Here is a 16,928-nt window from a genome sequence, read left to right as displayed (position 1 = left end):
AAAGGATCAGCAGCCGAAGTTCCCAGCAACTCTCTTTATACAAAATCGGCCTCTTTTTACGCAGTGGCGAGGGAAGGATGTTCAACCAACCAGTCCCTCTTCCTCTTGTCCATGAGCGTTCACCCAAATTTTGGATTTCTGGGGGGGAGAGAGGCAGAAAAAACATACAAAAGTGCCCGTTTGGGCATTTCCCCAGCAGGAGACGGGGACGTGGTACCCTTGGAGGTCTCAGCTGAGGGATGGAGACCCGCGAGGCTCGGGAGAGCAGCCCCGATGGAGGTTTGGATGTTTGAGAAACAGCCCGAACCTCTGTGCCACCGTTGACGCACGGTCTATAGGCAAAGGCACGAGAGCTCTTGTCTCGCAATAAAGCCCCAGGCGGCTGCCGTGCCGTTCATCGGCCGCGCCGAGGGTTTGCCGAAACACCCAGCCAAGGCGCCGTGGCTCTCCTAGTCCCCGGGGTCTTCCGAAAAGACCAAGGTGCAGTCGAACACCTCCTGGAAGGAGTCGAGGAAGGGCTGGAGGACGTGGTCGACGGTGACGTGCCGCCCCAGCTCACGGCTCAGCGAGGTGACGCCTTTCCCCTCCAGCCCGCAGGGGACGATGTGGTCGAACCAGGTGAGGTCGGTGCAGCAGTTCAGCGCCAGCCCGTGAGAGGTGATGTGGTTCCCGCAGTGCACCCCTGCGGGGGCCAAAGCACCCACCCGTCAGCACCCGTCCCCACGGACGCCCCGGTGTGAGATATTTAGTGACTGCGCTGCTCAGGCCACTATAAACCCCCCCCCACATGCCGTGCTCCCCACTTCTGCCAGGGAAAACCCCTAACCCCCAGACAGACTCCCCAAATTTGGTGCAAATGGGGTGCAGCGTGTCCAGCTCCCTCCACCCCGGCCCTGCGTCCCCCAGCACCTCTGACCGCTGGAGTTTCAAGTGGGCTCGGACACGGGGCTGCGGTGCAAAGGGGGGGTCCAGGCTGCAGGACCCCGAGACCAGGCTGCAGAGCCCAACTGGGGGTGCAGGGCTCCAGGAAGGGGTGCAGGACGTGGGGCTGCGGTGCAGGGCCTGCCTGGCTCGCAGAGGAACAGCACGGGGCCTGGGGAGGAGGACAGGGGAAGGGGACAAGGCTGGGGACCAGGGTGCAGGCACCTAATCCTGGCTGCAAAGGCCTAGGCGCGGGGGTGCAAAGTGCTGGGCCCTGCTTCTGGGTGCAAGGCCCTGGCTGGGCTGCAGGGACCCGAAATTGTGCTGCCCTCCCCCCCCCCCCAACTCCTCGGGGCATGCTCCCCCGTGCAAACCCCACCCGTGCATGCTTCCCGGTGCATGTCTACCCCCGGTGCATACCCCTACCCCCGGTGCATGGCCCCCCCCGGTGCATGCCCTACCCCAGTGCATGTCTACCCCCGGTGCATGTCTACCGCCGGTGCATGTCCCCCCCGGTGCATGCCCCCCCCCCCGGTGCCTGTCTCCCCCGGTGCATGTCTGCCTCCGGTGCATGTCCCCCCCGGTGCACGCCCCCCCGCCCCGCCGCGCTCACCGATGGCGCAGAGCTTGCTGTCGCCCATCCAGACGCCGGTGAAGGGCGGCGGGAGGGCGCGGGCGGCGGCCAGGCCGAGGCGGCGGCAGAGCCGGAGGACCAGCGCCTCCAGCGCCGCCACGTAACCCCGCAGCGGGAGGCGACGGCGGCGGAGATCGAGGACGGGGAAGGCGAGGAGCTGCCCGGGCCCGTGGAAGGTGATCCGCCCGCCGCGCCGCGCCGCCGCCAGCCCCGCGCCCCGCGCCCGCAGCCGCGCCGCCACCTCCGCCTCCGGAGCGCCCCGCAGCCCCCAGACGTAGACGGGCTCCGCCGGCTCGCTCAGCACCACGCTCTCCCCGGGGCCGGGGCCGGGGACGCCGGCGACGCCGGGGACGCCGGGGCCGGTCCGCGCCGCCCTCGCCGCCCGCAGGCAGCGCTCCTGCACCCGCAGCGCCTCGGCGTAGGGCCGCAGCCCCAGGCGCAGCACCCGCACCGGCCCCCGCGACATGGCGGCGGGGAGCGGCACCGGGAGAGGCAGGCAGCGGGCAGGGAGCAGGCAGGGTAGGCCGCGGCCGCCGGGGCCGCCGGGAGGCGGCGGGCGGGGCGGGCGGCGCGGAGCTCCGCGGGGGGGGTGGGGTGGGGTGGGGGGGTGGCGGGAGCCCCGAGGGGACGGGGCGGAGGGGCTGGGGCTGGGGACAGCGGGATGGGGACAGGCACGGGGAGAGAGGATGGAGGATAGGGATGGGGGGATGGGGACAGGGGAGAGGGGACGGAGATGGAGGATAGGGGACAGGGATGGGGACAGGGGAGAGGGGACGGAGATGGAGGATAGGGGACAGGGATGGGGACAGGGGAGAGGGGACGGAGATGGAGGATAGGGGACAGGGATGGGGACAGGGGAGAGGGGACGGAGATGGAGGATAGGGGACAGGGATGGGGATGGGCACAGAGGAGAGGGGACAGGGGACAGGGATGGGGCGATAGGGGACAGGGCAGAGGGGATAGAGATGGAGGACAGGGGACAGTCACGGGGGATGGGGGAGAGGGGACAGGCATGGGGGATGGGGGACAGGGATGGGGGTGGAGGGGACAGGCTCGGGGGATGGGGACAGGGATGGAGGGGATAGGGGACAGGCACGGGGGATGGGGACAGGGGACAGGGATGGGGGGATAGGGGACAGGCAGGGGGGATGGAGACAGGGGATGGGCATGGGGAATGGGGACAGAGGATGGGGGACAGGGGACAGGGATGGGGGGGATAGGGGATGGGGACAAAGGATGGAGGACAGGGGACAGGGGTGGGGAGAGAGGGGACAGGCATGGGGGATGGGGACAGGCACAGGGTATGGGGACGGGGACAGGGATGGAGGATAGGGGACAGGGATGGGGGGAGAGGGGACAGGCACGGGGGATGGGGACAGAGGATGGAGGACAGAGGGGACAGAGATGGAGGACAGGGCAGAGGGGACAGAGCGATAGAGGATGGTGGTTTGGGGCTGGGGCTGGAGGACAGGGCCTGGGGACATGGGACATGGCCCGAGACAGGGTACAGGGAATGGGGCCTGCGGTGGGGGATGGAAGACAGGGGATGGGGACAGGGGACAGGAGACCGGGGACAGGGACGATTGTGCCCGGGGACAGGGGTTAGAGATAGGGGAGGGGGGCTGGGGAGGGGGGAAAAGGCACGGGGACGAGGTCAGGGGCCTGGGGGTGGCTGATGGGGCGGCAGGAGGGGCATGGGGAGGAGAGACAGGGCCCCCCTCGCCGTAGGGTGTGGGGCGCAGGGCACGGGGGGGGACGGGGCGAGGGGGGGGACAGCGCAGCGGCGGCAGGTGGGGTACGGGCAGGGGGCGAGGGCAGGGCACGGGGCCGGGGCCGGGGCGTGCCGGTGGGGCTGGGTCGGGATGGGCTGGGCAATCGCAGACCTGTTCAAAATGGGGTGAAATGGGGATTCTCGGGTGGCACCTCAAGGTCGCGGACTGTACAGAAAGTTGTCGTACCGCTGAAGCGCTGGCGTGCGCTGCAGTTAGTCACCCCGCGGCTTCGAAAGTGATTACATGTTCCCATCTTCACTTTTTATTACAAATGTAGAAAATATGCAAGCCCGCTCGGACCGCTAATGACTCAACCATTAAAACCTGAGCAAACCGTTCCCGGCCCGCCGTCCTTCCAAGTTACCGACCGGCTTAAGCGTGTGAAAGCGTGTTTTGATTTTATAGAGCAATCGACTGTGTTAATAAACTCCTGTTTTTATCAAAAATACGCCTCGCTGGTAATCTACCCTTTGTCGCCGCAGGTAATTCAGCTGTCGCCTGACAACAGCGTTAACTTCTGTGCGGGTATTTGCAAGGAAGGGAAGGCGCTTCCCTTTGTTTACTCAGCTTTCTCGATGAAAAGGAGCAAGCGCTTCAACGGATTATAAAATTAATATGGCCTGGGGGGAAAAAAAATGGGGAAAAAACCCCCATAAACCCCACCGGGCTGTTGTATCACTGGGAATCGAGCACACGGAGCAGCTTGCTTCGGGTGGGATCGTCGCCTCGACCACCGACTTCAGGAGAGCTGCTCCGCGTCTCTGCCCTTGGCAGGAGAGACTCGTGTTTTGCACCAACATTGTGCGTGTATCGAGTTATTTCCTTTTTTTTATGATTAAGCATCAACTTCTTGCTGGAGATCAAAGCCAAATGCTTTTCCTTTTTGGCTTGCCGCGACGCTGCATGCGTAAGATGAGGAGAGTTGTGTGTAATAGGTCCGGGATCCTCGTAAATAAGATGACAGAGATGAGCGTGGTTGCGTCGCTGGGGTATTTACTGTCAATATCCTGCTTTTGAAGCGGGGAGGAAATTTGTATGGACGGGAGCCACAGATGGCTCACGTTTTATCCTTCTATCAGGGTCTGAGTATTTCTAAAGTGGTTTTTTTTTCCTTTGTAATAGGGTGATTTGCTGTTCTGTCATACCTTTTCCTTGGGGTACCTGAAACGTTAGCCGAGTCTCTTGAATCCTCACCAACTCCTTTGATTGCAGAGCCCCTTTTTCTGGCACGAGAGCCTCCCTCGGGGAACTTTAGAGCTAATGGGACTCAGGGCTTAATGGCAGGAAGGGGAGGGGAGGACAAAGGTGGTGGCTGTGAAACAGGTGCCTGGCAAAAGGGACCGTCACAGCCCACAGAGAGCTACAGACGGATGCAAAGGGCAACATCTTGGCTCCGGTGAAGTCCGGGACAAAATTCCTGTTGACTTTGGCAAGGCCAGGATGTCACAGAGAGGTGACGGAGCTGTCCCGGCATCACAGGCAGAGCCAGGAGCGGAGGGCCCGGCCTGGGCTGCCCCTCGCACCTCCAGGTACGGCAACCCCCTCCCCACGCAGCCCCAAGCCTCTCGGCAAAATCCCGTTTTATTTTTTCCAAGCGCGTTGTACTCGAGGGCCGCAGCAGCAAGGGGGCTAACCGCTGCTCTATGCGCATCTACTAATTACGTGACTTATTTGAAGCGTGCAGGAATTCAACGCGTGAGCTAGAGCCCAGCTGGGCTACGGGCTACACAACCTCAGAAGAAAAAAGCCTATCCCAAAGACATCGGAGCGTCGCTGGCTGTTTCTGGAACCGTCACCGCGTGCCTCCCTTCTCCCGTGGGGCTGGAAGGAGCTCAGAGGTCACCTCCTCCGTCACCCTCACCCCGGTGGGGATTGACCTCCATCCCTGCTGACATCCAGCTGGGTCTCTAAGACCTCCGGTGATGGAGAGGTCTTCTGGCTTGGTGCGTAAGGAGGTGGTGCTGGGAAGCCTTAAGCTGTGGATTTATTTTTTCTTGATACCTATCAAACCAGTTGCATGCCTGCAGGTTCCTGCGCAATACCTTGGAAGGGTCAGCCAAATTCCCTACGCAGGACACCAGCATCAATCAAGTCCTGCAAGGACCAGCTACCAGTCCTGCAGTTATTTGGAAGGACAAACATGTTCACTGCATCTTATTCCATAATAAACCTTTCCCTGAGGGTTTGAGATCTCCAGATTTTCCCGCTCGGGCTGAGATCTCCAGTTCATTCAGGCAGGATCTCGGTGGATGTGACCCATAGACAGAACCGCTCCTGCCCCCCTGATCTATTCATTGACTCAAAGAAGCATGTTCCCGAGGCTGTGACGAAGGGGAAGAAAAACAAGGAAACGCACGTGTAAGGCCGTGCCGCGGGCTGCGTGCACCGCGGGGTGCATTAAGGAAGTAGTTAAGGAAGCTCCTTGCTGCGCCTGGGGAGACGGGTCAGAGCTGGTGTGAGTTTCTCTGTTGATTGTGCTTCTCTCGGCGGTCGTCATCTTTTGACCCATCTTGGAGCCGATGTGGCAGGCAGCTCCGCTCCTCCGAGCTTCCCGTGCCGCCAGGAGCTGGTGTTTCCACTTGCAAAGCTCAGATGCATCGCTTGGCCTTCACCGACCCCGGTGAAGATGCTCTCATCTCTGGTTTGTCCCCAGCTGCTGGCCAGCCACGCTGCCAGAGGTCACCCTCCCTGCTGGTCAACCAGCACGACTTCACAGACCTGCCGAAACCATCCCGGTTAGGTTAAACGCTCATCACAGCATTGTTTTTAAGAAGGATCCTCTGGAAGAGCTCAGTTAGGGAGTGGGCTGGCATGCAGTGGCGTTGGCAGGTCTTTGGGGACAGCAGCCCCACAAGGGACACTGGGGACATGTCCAGGTGAGACCCCCCTGCAGTGCTGCGTCCAGATCGGGGGCCCTCAGCACAGGAAAGACACGGAGCTGTGGGAGCGGGTCCAGAGGAGGCCACAAAAATGGTCAGAGGGATGGAGCACCTCTGCTGTGGAGAAAGGCTGGGAGAGCTGGGGTTGTTCAGCCTGGAGAAGAGAAGGCTGCGGGGAGACCTTCTTGTGGCCTTTCAGTACTTAAAGGAAGCTTATGAGAAAGGTGGGGACAGACTTTTTAGCAGCGCCTGTAGCGATAGGCCAAGGGGTGATGGTTTTAAACGAAAAGAGGGGAGATTCAGGCTAGGTCTAAGGAAGAAATGTTTTACGCTGAGGGTGGTGAGACACTGGCCCAGGTTGCCCAGAGAGGTGGTCGATGCCCCATCCCTGGACACATCCAAGGCCAGGTTGGACGGGGCTCTGAGCAACCTGCTCTGGTTGAAGATGGCCCTGCCCATGGCAGGGGGGTGGACTAGAGGATGTTTGAAGGTCCTTTCCAACCCAAACCCTTCTGTGATTCTGTGATTCTACGGCATGTCTCCAGAGCTGCAGTCCAGATGTGTAGAGATTAGAGCAAGGCCAGCTGCAAGGGATGGCCGTTTTAGTGCACTGAGGGCGTTTTACCTCCTAGTCGTGCTGATTTGAAATCACTACAAACTTCATCTGTCACATCAACTAACTTGTGTCTTGGCTACCCAACCCAAATAACTTCAGCACACATTATAAGTAGAGCCAAGCCTCAAATTGTCCTGGAATGGTAACTCTCCAGGGCACTTTCACACGGCCTGTGGCTCGAGAGGCGAGAGCAGAAGTCGCTGGGACGGGCTGTTACTCATCTCCAACATCTGGGAGTCAGACCTGCTTGTCGGTGTGTCCTGTAGAAACGCGGCTCTTTTGAAGTAACCTTGTTTTGTTGACTCTCTGCTTTTCATACCTTGGGGAAGCTGAGGCTTAACCTTCAGAGCGTTAGCACAACAGAGGAAGAAAAAGGTGGAGTAAGTGGATATTGATAGATCTTGAAATATTTTACTCAGGAGATCAGGATCCGTTTTACCAGTGGGAAAACAGGCAGAGAGAACTCATACTGCAATCATGGTTGTGCAACAACCCAGGGCCAGGAGGAGAGCCCAGTCCTGAACCCGCTGCCTGCAGCTCTGTGAACCACCGCCGATGCTGTGCCAGACTACACCACTCCGGCAATCACAGTACAGGCAGGGACTGATGCAGGCAGGGGCTGATGTGGGCAGGGGATTAATAAAATAAGCACAAACTGGACAGGAGTTAAAGTTGCGGAAACAGGAACATGTGCTCGTGGCTAGCCTAGCAAGGCGCGGTGCCGCCATCATGGTAAGTGAAGTTCTTCACATCCCAGTCTCAGCTTCTTCATTTTTATCTCTACCCAACAAGAATTTCGAGGTGCTTTTGATTTGATGCTGTTCTCTTCATGCTCTGTGCAAAGAAATGTGAAAAGTGACAGTCGGGATGGTAAAAATTGCTATTCCTTCTGTCTTCTCTTTCTGCTGCCAAAAACCTGCCAGTTCAGAATGTTTTTCAGGGATTAATCTCCCGAGAGAAGTTACTTCTGCTTTGAAGCAGTTGTCTCTTTTAAAAGGTCTTATTTCAGACACCAGACTGGAAAAAAGATCATTTATTCCAACCGTCAGGGACCAGACCCGGTGCTTTTGCTCTCTGTGACAAGGAGCAGATGAACCCATAAGTGTCTGTCCGGGAGCTGCGAGCTGCAGCGGCAATATGGGAACCTTGTTTCAGAAGACATCTCAGAAACCCACTCCATTTTTTCTGGCAGACACAGATTTGCAGCAGTTGCTGTTCTAGTCATGTTTAAATTAATACTGTTCTTTAAAAATGTAAAAGAGCGGCTGCGTTCTGCTACTCCCAGGTGCAGGTTTGCAGTTTATACTGTCTGCGTATTTGCTATTTGAGTGTCACTAGAAGGAGAGCGGGGCTGGCGTCATGAGGGACAGGTATGGGTCTGAAGGCACCGCCTTTTTCCCCAAATCTGAGCTAAAGCAGGGCTTAGAGGCCACGAACCTGCCACAGCATCCTTCCAGGTAGCAATGTGATGGCTGCTTCTGTCTTACTAGCTTGAGATGCTGATTTCTCCTCTCTCTTCCTCACCCCACCAGGACTTCTGCAGGTCAGGGCCAGCTCCTCTGAATTACGGCCACCTCCTCCCGCCCTCCCCGCTCCCCATCCTCCCTCGCTGACAGTTTGGGGTGGTCTGGGGAATCTTTTCATAGACATGCCTCCGCCCCAGCAAACCACTGCTTGCTCTGCCTCCACCGAAGGAGTCCGTGCAGCACTGGGGTGCACAAGAGCCCCAAACGCTATCTGATTTCCCGCAGAGCCGGCAGGTCACTCTTGCATCGCCCCTCTCGCGCAGCCGGCCGCAGGCACACGCTGTGCAGCTGGGAGTCAGCTCCTGCGGGGAGCGCTGGGATGGATCCCTGTAGGATGACTGTACTTCAGATGATCCTTTTTCCCTGCGCTCTGTGATCTTCTGTTGGAAACAGAGCCAGGAGAGGTGTGAGCTGTGGGAATCCGGGACCCAGACTAGGCAGAAGGCTAATGAGGAGTCAGAAGATGCGAGTAGCCACGTGTGATGTGGAAACAACCGTGTTTGCCTTTATTTGTTAAATGCTTTTAGATTCTGAATGGATAGAGCTTTAAAATTTTAAAAATGGTGTTTAGTAGTGCTTGGTATCTTCAAGGCCTTTTTAAACTCAGAAGCATAAATCTTCTGGCATTAATGAAGTTTCTACCCTTTCTTCTCTTTTCTTCCGTACTAGAGATCTGCTGCTTCTCTCATTTCCATGCTGCAAAGCAGGTATCACAGAGGTTTGTAGGATCATAATTCAGGTTGGAAGGGAGGTCGGGAGGTCTCGGGTCCAACCTCCTGCTCAAAGCAGAGTCAGCTCTGTGCTCAGGGCTTTATCCAGCCAGGTCTTGAAAACCTCCAAGAACAGCGATGCACGACCTCCCCGGGGCCCTGTCCTGCTGCTTGACCATCCGCATGGAGAAAAAGCTTCTCCTTCTGCCCGGTCTGAACCTCTCTTGTTTCAACTTATCTAGTTACCTCAGAGTATAAAGCAGGGATGAGTGAGATCAGAACCAGATCCCATGGCATTTTCATAAACAGAAAAGCAATCTTCAGCTAGAATAAACTCATTCTTACCCTTAAGCCAACCTGCAATACAATACCAAGACATACACTGTGCCCTGAAGGTGAAAAGTGTAATTTTGCAGTTACCAGGCACGTTAACCCAAGTCAGGAAATCACCCAGAAAGCTCAAAGCAGGAAACTTAAAGGAGGAAAAAACAAAAGATGAAAAGAGACTTTTCTTAAAAAAATGCTGATTAATGTATTAAGACCTGCACACTCCTTCCGCAAACCGAACGCAAAATTTCGCCGTACAAGAATAGCTACAGTGAAACGAAGAAAAAGAGAGAACAAGAGTGTGAGAGAAAGTGCACGGGACCGCAGGAGGAAGAGGATGTATATAATTTTGTTACCAGCGAAACAAACACGGTGACAGCTGAGTAATGCGATTGTTGTGACCATGAAAGACTCCAGCACGCTGCGGGGCCACGTGCGTCACGTGAGTTTATTTTAACACTTATTAAACGTGTGCAATTTCCTTCCCCAACCTTTGCCAGGTAAAAAATTGATGCATTCAGGTGAGGATCTGTATCCGCCCGGAGTTCTCATGGACTGAGTGGCTTCTCCCAGAGCAAGGTGCACTCCTGCTAAATGTGGCTACCATCTGGTGGCATCGCTGTGTGCCCTCCCCAGCCAGCGGTTCTTCTTTGGGGTTCTGCGCCTGTTGGAGCTGTGCAAGAGCACAGTTGCTCCTGGGATCACACAACCCCGTTCACCCAAAACCCCAGCTATTTGTGTATAACCGGTTATTCTTCAGCTTGCTCAGCTCTTTAAGGCATTGCAGCAGGTGATTTCAGAAGTGCCAGTGCACACCATGCAGTGGGGATCAAGGGGAGTGGGCCCATTTCAGCCACAATTTGCATGAGCTGAAGCTGCTGTGAAGCAGCAGTTGTATGAGGTTCAACAAGGCTCAGTGCCAGGTCCTGCACTTGGGTCACAACAACCCCATGCAACGCTACAGGCTTGGGGAAGAGTGGCTGGAAAGCTGCCAGGCAGAGAAGGAACTGGGGGTGTTGGTCGACAGGCGGCTGAATATGAGCCGGCAGTGTGCCCAGGTGGCCAAGAAGGCCAATAGCATCCTGGCTTGTGTCTGACATACTGTGGCCAGCAGGACTAGGGCAGTGATCGTGCCCCTGTACTCGGCACTGGTGAGGCCGCACCTCGAATGCTGTGTTCAGTTTTGGGCCCCCCACTCCAAGAGAGACATTGAGGGGCTGGAGCGTGTCCAGAGAAGGGCAACGGAGCTGGGGAAGGGTCTGGAGCACAAGGCTGATGGGGAGCGGCTGAGGGACCTGGGGTTGTTCAGCCTGGAGAAAAGGAGGCTGAGGGGAGACCTCATCGCTCTCTACAGCTGCCTGAAAGGAGGGTGTAGAGAGGTGGGGTCGGTCTCTTCTCCCAGGTAACAAGTGATAGGACAAGAGGAAATGGCCTCAAGTTGTGCCAGGGGAGGTTTAGACTGGATATTAGAAAAAATTTCTTCACCGAAAGGGCTGTCAAGCACTGGAACAGGCTGCCCAGGGAAGTGGTGGAGTCCCCATCCCTGGAGGTATTTAAAAGCCATGTAGATGAGGTGCTCAGGGACATGGTGTAGTGGTGGGCTTGGCAGTGTTAGGTTTGTGGTTGGACTTGATGATCTTAAAGGTCTTTTCCAACCTAAATGATTCTGTGATTCTATGATTCTATGATTTATGCCACCACTCCATTGACACTAGGATGTCGATGGACATCTTTATGCCCGTATAGGGCATAAGCCTGCAGCACTGTCAGACACAGCAGTGCCACCATCCTGCTGCTCCTCAGCAGCAGTGTTTGTGTGACAGGGTGTCGAGCTGGTTTGGGGGGATTGATCCAGACTAAAATTAGTCCAGGAAAAAGTTTGTTTTAACCTAAGCTGGTTTTTCTGACCCACTTCCCAGCATGGCTGCACAAACGCTTGTGCTGGTGGTAAGGAGGAGACAGTGGGTGGTGGGAAGCAGGGTGGGAAGAGCAGCAGAAGCTCTGGTTTGCAGAAGCTGAAGAGTAATGTAGCTCTCGCTATTCCCAGCAATAGCAGCAGAGCTTCATCGCCCAGGCTGGCGGCGTGCAGCTCCAGGGCTGCCAGGCAAGCATGGTGTCCAACTGTCATCTGCTGACTCAGAAAGGGAATTGCATGAGAAGAGATGATTTTGGAAACGCGGTGCCCATACCGCGATATGAGGTCGATGCGTTCACAGACTGCATCAGCTGTCGTTGCTGTTTGGCCATTTGCAAGCTCCGTTAAGTAGATGACCCTTCTCATGACTGTAGTGGGGTTTTTTTTCAGAATTGCTGTTTCTTGCTGCCAGTTATCAACCCTGTTATGGGTTATTTCCCCCCAAATCTACTAACCAGCCTTTTTTTGAAGTTGAATCTCACTAGCAGTAAAGTAAAGATGTACGGAGCTATCAAAGAACCCATCTTCAGCCTATTCCCAGAGCTCAGATCCTGCAGTGCAAGGGGTAGCTTAAATTTTCTTATTACTTTCTTCTCCTAGAGTATAAGAAAGGGAGGAGGGAAGGAGTGGCCCTGTTTTCTCACCCTGGGCACAGCATGTGACGCAGCTGAGCTGACGCCTAAGAGTTTGCTCCCAATATCTCCTTGCCTGCTCGTCCCCGGGATGCTGTAGCTGTGCACTGCCCTGTACTGGGGGAGATGCTTTCCTGCTCATTCTCATCTCTGCTTTATCAGTAGTCATTCTTCAGAGGATTTTCATTATTTCCTAGCGGTTACTCTTGTTTATCTTGTTAATAGCCTGTCTGCTTGTGGAAACAGATCCGCATAGCTGCTAGAACACAAGCTGTTCTCCCACAGCTCCTTCTGTGCCCATCTTACTATTGAATAAATGTCAAATACTCCATGCTAAGGCACACTAATTATCTTGAAATAAAAGACGTCAAGAACAGGAGTCCATAGGGGAACCATGCCATCAATCTTCCCATGCAAACAGCCCCGAGAACATGCTCGGAATGAGGTGTGGGTATTAGTGAATAACCCGAAGCCAGAAATGCCAGCTCCTAATGTGACTCAACATGGGAAATTTGTCCTGATGCTTTTGAAGACGTTCATGTCAGTCATCTTTGTTTAGATGTGCTAACACGTGCTTGGTAGTAGTAGAGATTATATTCTTCTGGCTGACACATTCCCAGTTGGCTCCGCGTGCCTTTTTCTACTACGGTGCTTAATTCTTGCATTTTTATTTTTTGAGAAGGGACTCTTAATACAAAAGTACAAAAAATCTGGGCACAAAAGACCATACAAGGTATAAAAGTAAATCTATCTGCTCGTACCGTTAACAAGGCAACATTTCTCTTCATGAAGGCATGTGGCACTGTGATGTACCACGAAACATGTGAGCGGTCTGGGAACTAGCTCCAGATTAAGACACTTAAATTTAGGTGTCTCCACACATGCTGGGTGTCTAAAACTCTCCATGTTGCTAGTGGAGACAGCAGTCAGTGCTGTCAGCGGTGCCAGGAGTGAATTTGGCTAACTAAGATAGGCAGCGACCGGCTGTCAGCAGTCACGCTGCTGTTCTCCGCTGGTTGGCAGAAGGAAGATGCATTCCTGCTCATATATCCTTCTTCCACCTGAAAACTTATCTTAGTAGTTTCTTAGATGCCTCTCCCTTGTCACTCTTTGAGCATCTCAGGATGTTTTTATCGTGAACACGCACAGAAAAGAACATAGAAAAGACGATTAAGCCGTGCAAGCATATGCATCTGTCTCAAATGTAGCTGTCTCCTGAGATATCAATTTTTATTCTAGTTTATGGACTTGCCTGTACTGATTCTGACCCTTGCAAGCCTAGAAGCAAATTAATTGTGTTAGGTTTACGGTTGGAACTCGATGATCTTAAAGGTCTTTTCCAACCTAAATGATTCTATGATTCTATGATTCTAATTCCCACTGTTTTTTCTGATGGTGTTTGATCCTAAGTCTTCCAGCTATGATTATCCATTTTGTGTCGTTAAGGATGGAGTCATAGCCTTGATTCCTTCCTTAACTACAACTCCCCCATCCCACAGGTTTCCTACTGAAAAGACCCCACTAATTCTACCTGATTATTTGTAATTCATCTTGGTGGCAGAAAGGAGGAGGGTCAGGCTCTGCCTCTCCTTATATATCTGTCTTACGACTTTCATTTCGTAACCGAAATCCCCCGCTTCTGCTCAGATGGGACTAATTTCTGCCCCCAAACTGGATCTTCAGAAGCCTTTAATAGATTTGATAAGCTCCCAAAGGAAATGGGTGCTGGTACCGAGATGATTTTTGGACAGATTCAATTAACTGTGCTTTGGCGCTGGGTTCTCTACATTTCTGTTCTCCCTTCAGCATTGCTCGGTTGCTAAAGGAAGTCCCCCCTCATACGGCATTAATTAAAACTTTAACAGAACTCCTTTCACTCAAACTCCTCCTCAGGCCAATGCTTGCCAGCTACTATATAAAACAGATTTCCAGAGGCTCTGCCCATTCTTTTTTGGTTTTTTTGGAAAGCATATGTGAAACAACCACTATTATGAATCCTCGGGCTCAGTTTCTGCTGGTGCTGGTGGTTTTGGCTGTGGGCAGCTGTAAGTACAAGACATTTTGTTACTACCAAGCGATCTTTGAAAGAGTCCTTTATAGTGCTTTGAGAAAAAAAGGTTGGGAGTCGGAATACTTGGGCTTTACACCTGGGAGTATTGAAAGATTCTTGGACAAATCACATAACCTCTCTGTCTCCCAGCGTCGTCATCTTTGAAATGGGGATAACACTTCTCTACTTCTTCAAAGAGGAACGTACGTTTAATGTACTTTTTTCAGAACCTAAGAGGGTACTGCAAATCCTATACAAAAGAGTATATCAGACCCTTTAAAGGAATACTCCCCAAGTATTTTCAGATCTGGCATTAGGATTCATACACCCTACCTTAAGCAAGTGCAAGTTTTGATGTCTAAATCTGAGATAGTCGCTCTACATAAATTTTCTGGGCATTAAAGAAAAAGACACTCCTCCAGGGGTAAATAGCATAGATAGGTTCAAAGAAATGCCCCCCGGAAGCGCTTTATACATCTCCCATTGTGCAAGAGAAATCCCAGGCACGTATTCTTCAGCATCTATCAGTTTACTGCGTTACAATGAGATTATTTCTCTTGTTCCCATTTTGCCTTCTTTTTAAATTACTTTATGTATTTTAGCTGTGAAAGATCATTTACAAGCGTGACCATCTAGGGAAAGGAGACGGGGTAAGTTCTAGTCTTCAGCTCCTCGTTCAAGTTAATGGGCCAGCCTGTAGCTCCTCAGCTCTAGTTTAACGTGCAAACTAATAACATTCACCGCGCGCCATAAGGATCTGTGCAGCTCCCCGGTCAACTGATGCTGTCCTTACGCTATTTCCAAGATTAGTGTAGCATTCGGTAGAGTTATGATGCGAAAAAAAAATGGACAAAGTCATCCAGGTTGCAAGGAGATGTTTTAAAGACCATTTTGTACTGTGCTGGGTGTTGGTGCTGGCACTGAAAAGGGGGCTGTGCGTACTACCAGGGTGATTGCCGCACACTCTGCCTTCCTCAGGAGGATTCGCTGGGACCCAAGGACTGCTCTGCAGGGTTTGTGTGAATCCCCACTGCTGTACCTCTTTCCAGATTTCCTTTTCTGGCTTTTTCACAAAAAAACCCACCAAACAAACAAAAAAACCCCCCATATTCTCAGAGAATAAACTGGGGCTCCCAAAACCACCAGGGCTGAGAAGGGACCTAATTAATTTACAATGAGATTGCTGCTGTCTACAGTGATATCAGGGAGATGCATCTGGTTTACACCTTGGATCTAGTATGTACAACCTGAAAAGTGGCAATATTTGCCAGGTTGAAGGGCAAGTGGAGATAAGATCACAGACAACAAGTCAGGTTATCACACCCATCCCTGGTTAGCTTAGCTGGAGTATGAGGTCCACGAGTGTTCAGTTACCAAGCTGTTTGATCTCCGCTGATCATAGAATCATAGAATTACAGAAGGGTTTGGGTTGGAGGGAACCTTAAAGACCATCTAGTCCAACCCCCCTGCCATGGGCAGGGACATCTTCAACCAGAGCAGGTTGCTCAGAGCCCCGTCCAACCTCACCTTGAATGTTTCCAGGGATGGGGCATCCACCACCTCTCTGGGCAACCTGGGCCAGTGCCTCACCACCCTCAGCGTAAAACATTTCTTCCTTAGATCTAGTCTGAATCTCCCCTCTTTTAGTTTAAAACCATCACCCCTTGGCCTATCGCTACAGGCACTGCTAAAAAGTCTGTCCCCATCTTTCTTAGAAGCTCCTTTTATATCTTGAAAGGACGCAAGAAGGTCTCCCCACAGCCTTCTCTTCTCCAGGCTGAACAACCCCAACTCTCTCAGCCTTTCTCCACAGCAGAGGTGCTCCAGCCCTCTGATCATCTTTGTGGCCTCCTCTGGACCCGCTCCAACAGCTCCATGTCTTTCCTGTGCTGAGGACCCCCGAGCTGGACGCAGCACTGCAGGGGGGTCTCACCAGAGCGGAGCAGAGGGGCAGAATCCCCTCCCTCGCCCTGCTGGCCACGCTGCTCTGGATGCAGCCCAGGATACGGTTGGCTTTCTGGGCTGCGAGTACACATTGCCAGCTCATGTTGAACTTCTCATCAACCAACACCCCCAAGTCCTTCTCTGCAGGGCTGCTCTCAATCCTGTCATCCCCCAGCCTGTACTGATACTGGGGGTTGCCCCAGCCCAAGGTACAGGACCTTGCACTTGGCCTTGTTGAACCTTATGAGGTTCACATGGGCCCACTTCTCAAGCTTATTGCAGCTGATGACTGCAATATTTGGATGGCAATCAATGCATTCAGAGCATAAAGTCACAAATGGGATCAGCGCACCTTGGTTCTCCTCCTCCATCCTGATCTGATGTGCAACCTCAAGGAAATCTCACAACTTACCCCAAGCCTCTTTGTATCCTGCTCTGTGGTGCTATTTTGGGGTTTAAGTGGTTCTGTCTGTCACATTCACCATTTCTTTTTACTTTAACTGTAAGAAAAAATGTAAAAGGGCATTAATATTAAACTGCTCCATGCTTTGGTCACAGGTTGCAGTTTTTATTTCTTTCTTTGTCGGCTGCTGTGTTTCAAGCACTGTTGGGTAGGAATATTTTTGCCCAAGGACTTGATTCACGAGGTGAAATTGCATAATGACTCTTCATCAGCTCTGGGCAGAACTGGAGATGCCTCATACTAGCGACAAGAATAACCAGCGAGTCCCAGAGTCTGCAAAAAATCATTGCCTTTTTGTAATGAAGAGCAGTATGTGGGTAATGATTTTGACCTTTCTCCTGCTGCTTTTGAAATCAGAAAGAAAATCTCTGACTTCACGGCGTGAAAGGTTCTTGCTCAGCACTTGCTAATTAATACTTTGCAGCATCACTAACGTTAAGGCTGGTGTCACGACCTCGGGCACCTAGAGGAAGATTACTCCTTCAAGATGTTAAGGCTAATTTTGTCATCTTTCCTTGCAAACCAGCAGAGTCTGTCTC

General features: G+C 53.2%; 1 protein-coding gene and 1 long non-coding RNA gene across 2 annotated transcripts; one reads left to right on the top strand and one right to left on the bottom strand.

Annotated features, from left to right (window-relative positions):
* Positions 1-449: 449 nt before the first annotated feature.
* LIPT2 (lipoyl(octanoyl) transferase 2) lies at positions 450-2,099 on the bottom strand. Its single transcript, XM_075491349.1, has 2 exons — positions 1,535-2,099; positions 450-682 (listed from the first exon to the last, which is right to left on the bottom strand). Exons 1-2 carry the CDS (start codon positions 2,019-2,021, stop codon positions 450-452), a joined length of 720 nt encoding a protein of 239 aa, XP_075347464.1. The 5' UTR covers positions 2,022-2,099.
* Positions 1,595-3,773, top strand: LOC142404464 (uncharacterized). The gene is made up of 2 exons (XR_012773873.1): positions 1,595-1,731; positions 3,605-3,773. It is a non-coding gene; the product is annotated as an uncharacterized LOC142404464 (long non-coding RNA).
* Positions 3,774-16,928: the final 13,155 nt, after the last annotated feature.

Source organism: Mycteria americana, chromosome 1 (assembly GCF_035582795.1).
Source record: "Mycteria americana isolate JAX WOST 10 ecotype Jacksonville Zoo and Gardens chromosome 1, USCA_MyAme_1.0, whole genome shotgun sequence".
NCBI lineage: Eukaryota > Metazoa > Chordata > Aves > Ciconiiformes > Ciconiidae > Mycteria > Mycteria americana.
This window is presented reverse-complemented; position numbering and strand designations above follow the sequence as displayed.

What these genes read in the sequence shown, in the direction of transcription:
- LIPT2 (XM_075491349.1), bottom strand. Translation starts at nt 2,021, where the DNA reads ATGTCGCGGGGGCCGGTGCGGGTGCTGCGCCTGGGGCTGCGGCCCTAC. An exon ending in CAGCAAGCTCTGCGCCATCG is followed by an intron (nt 683 to 1,534) that starts GTGAGCGCGGCG and finishes TGGCCCCCGCAG; the next exon opens with GGGTGCACTGCGGGAACCAC.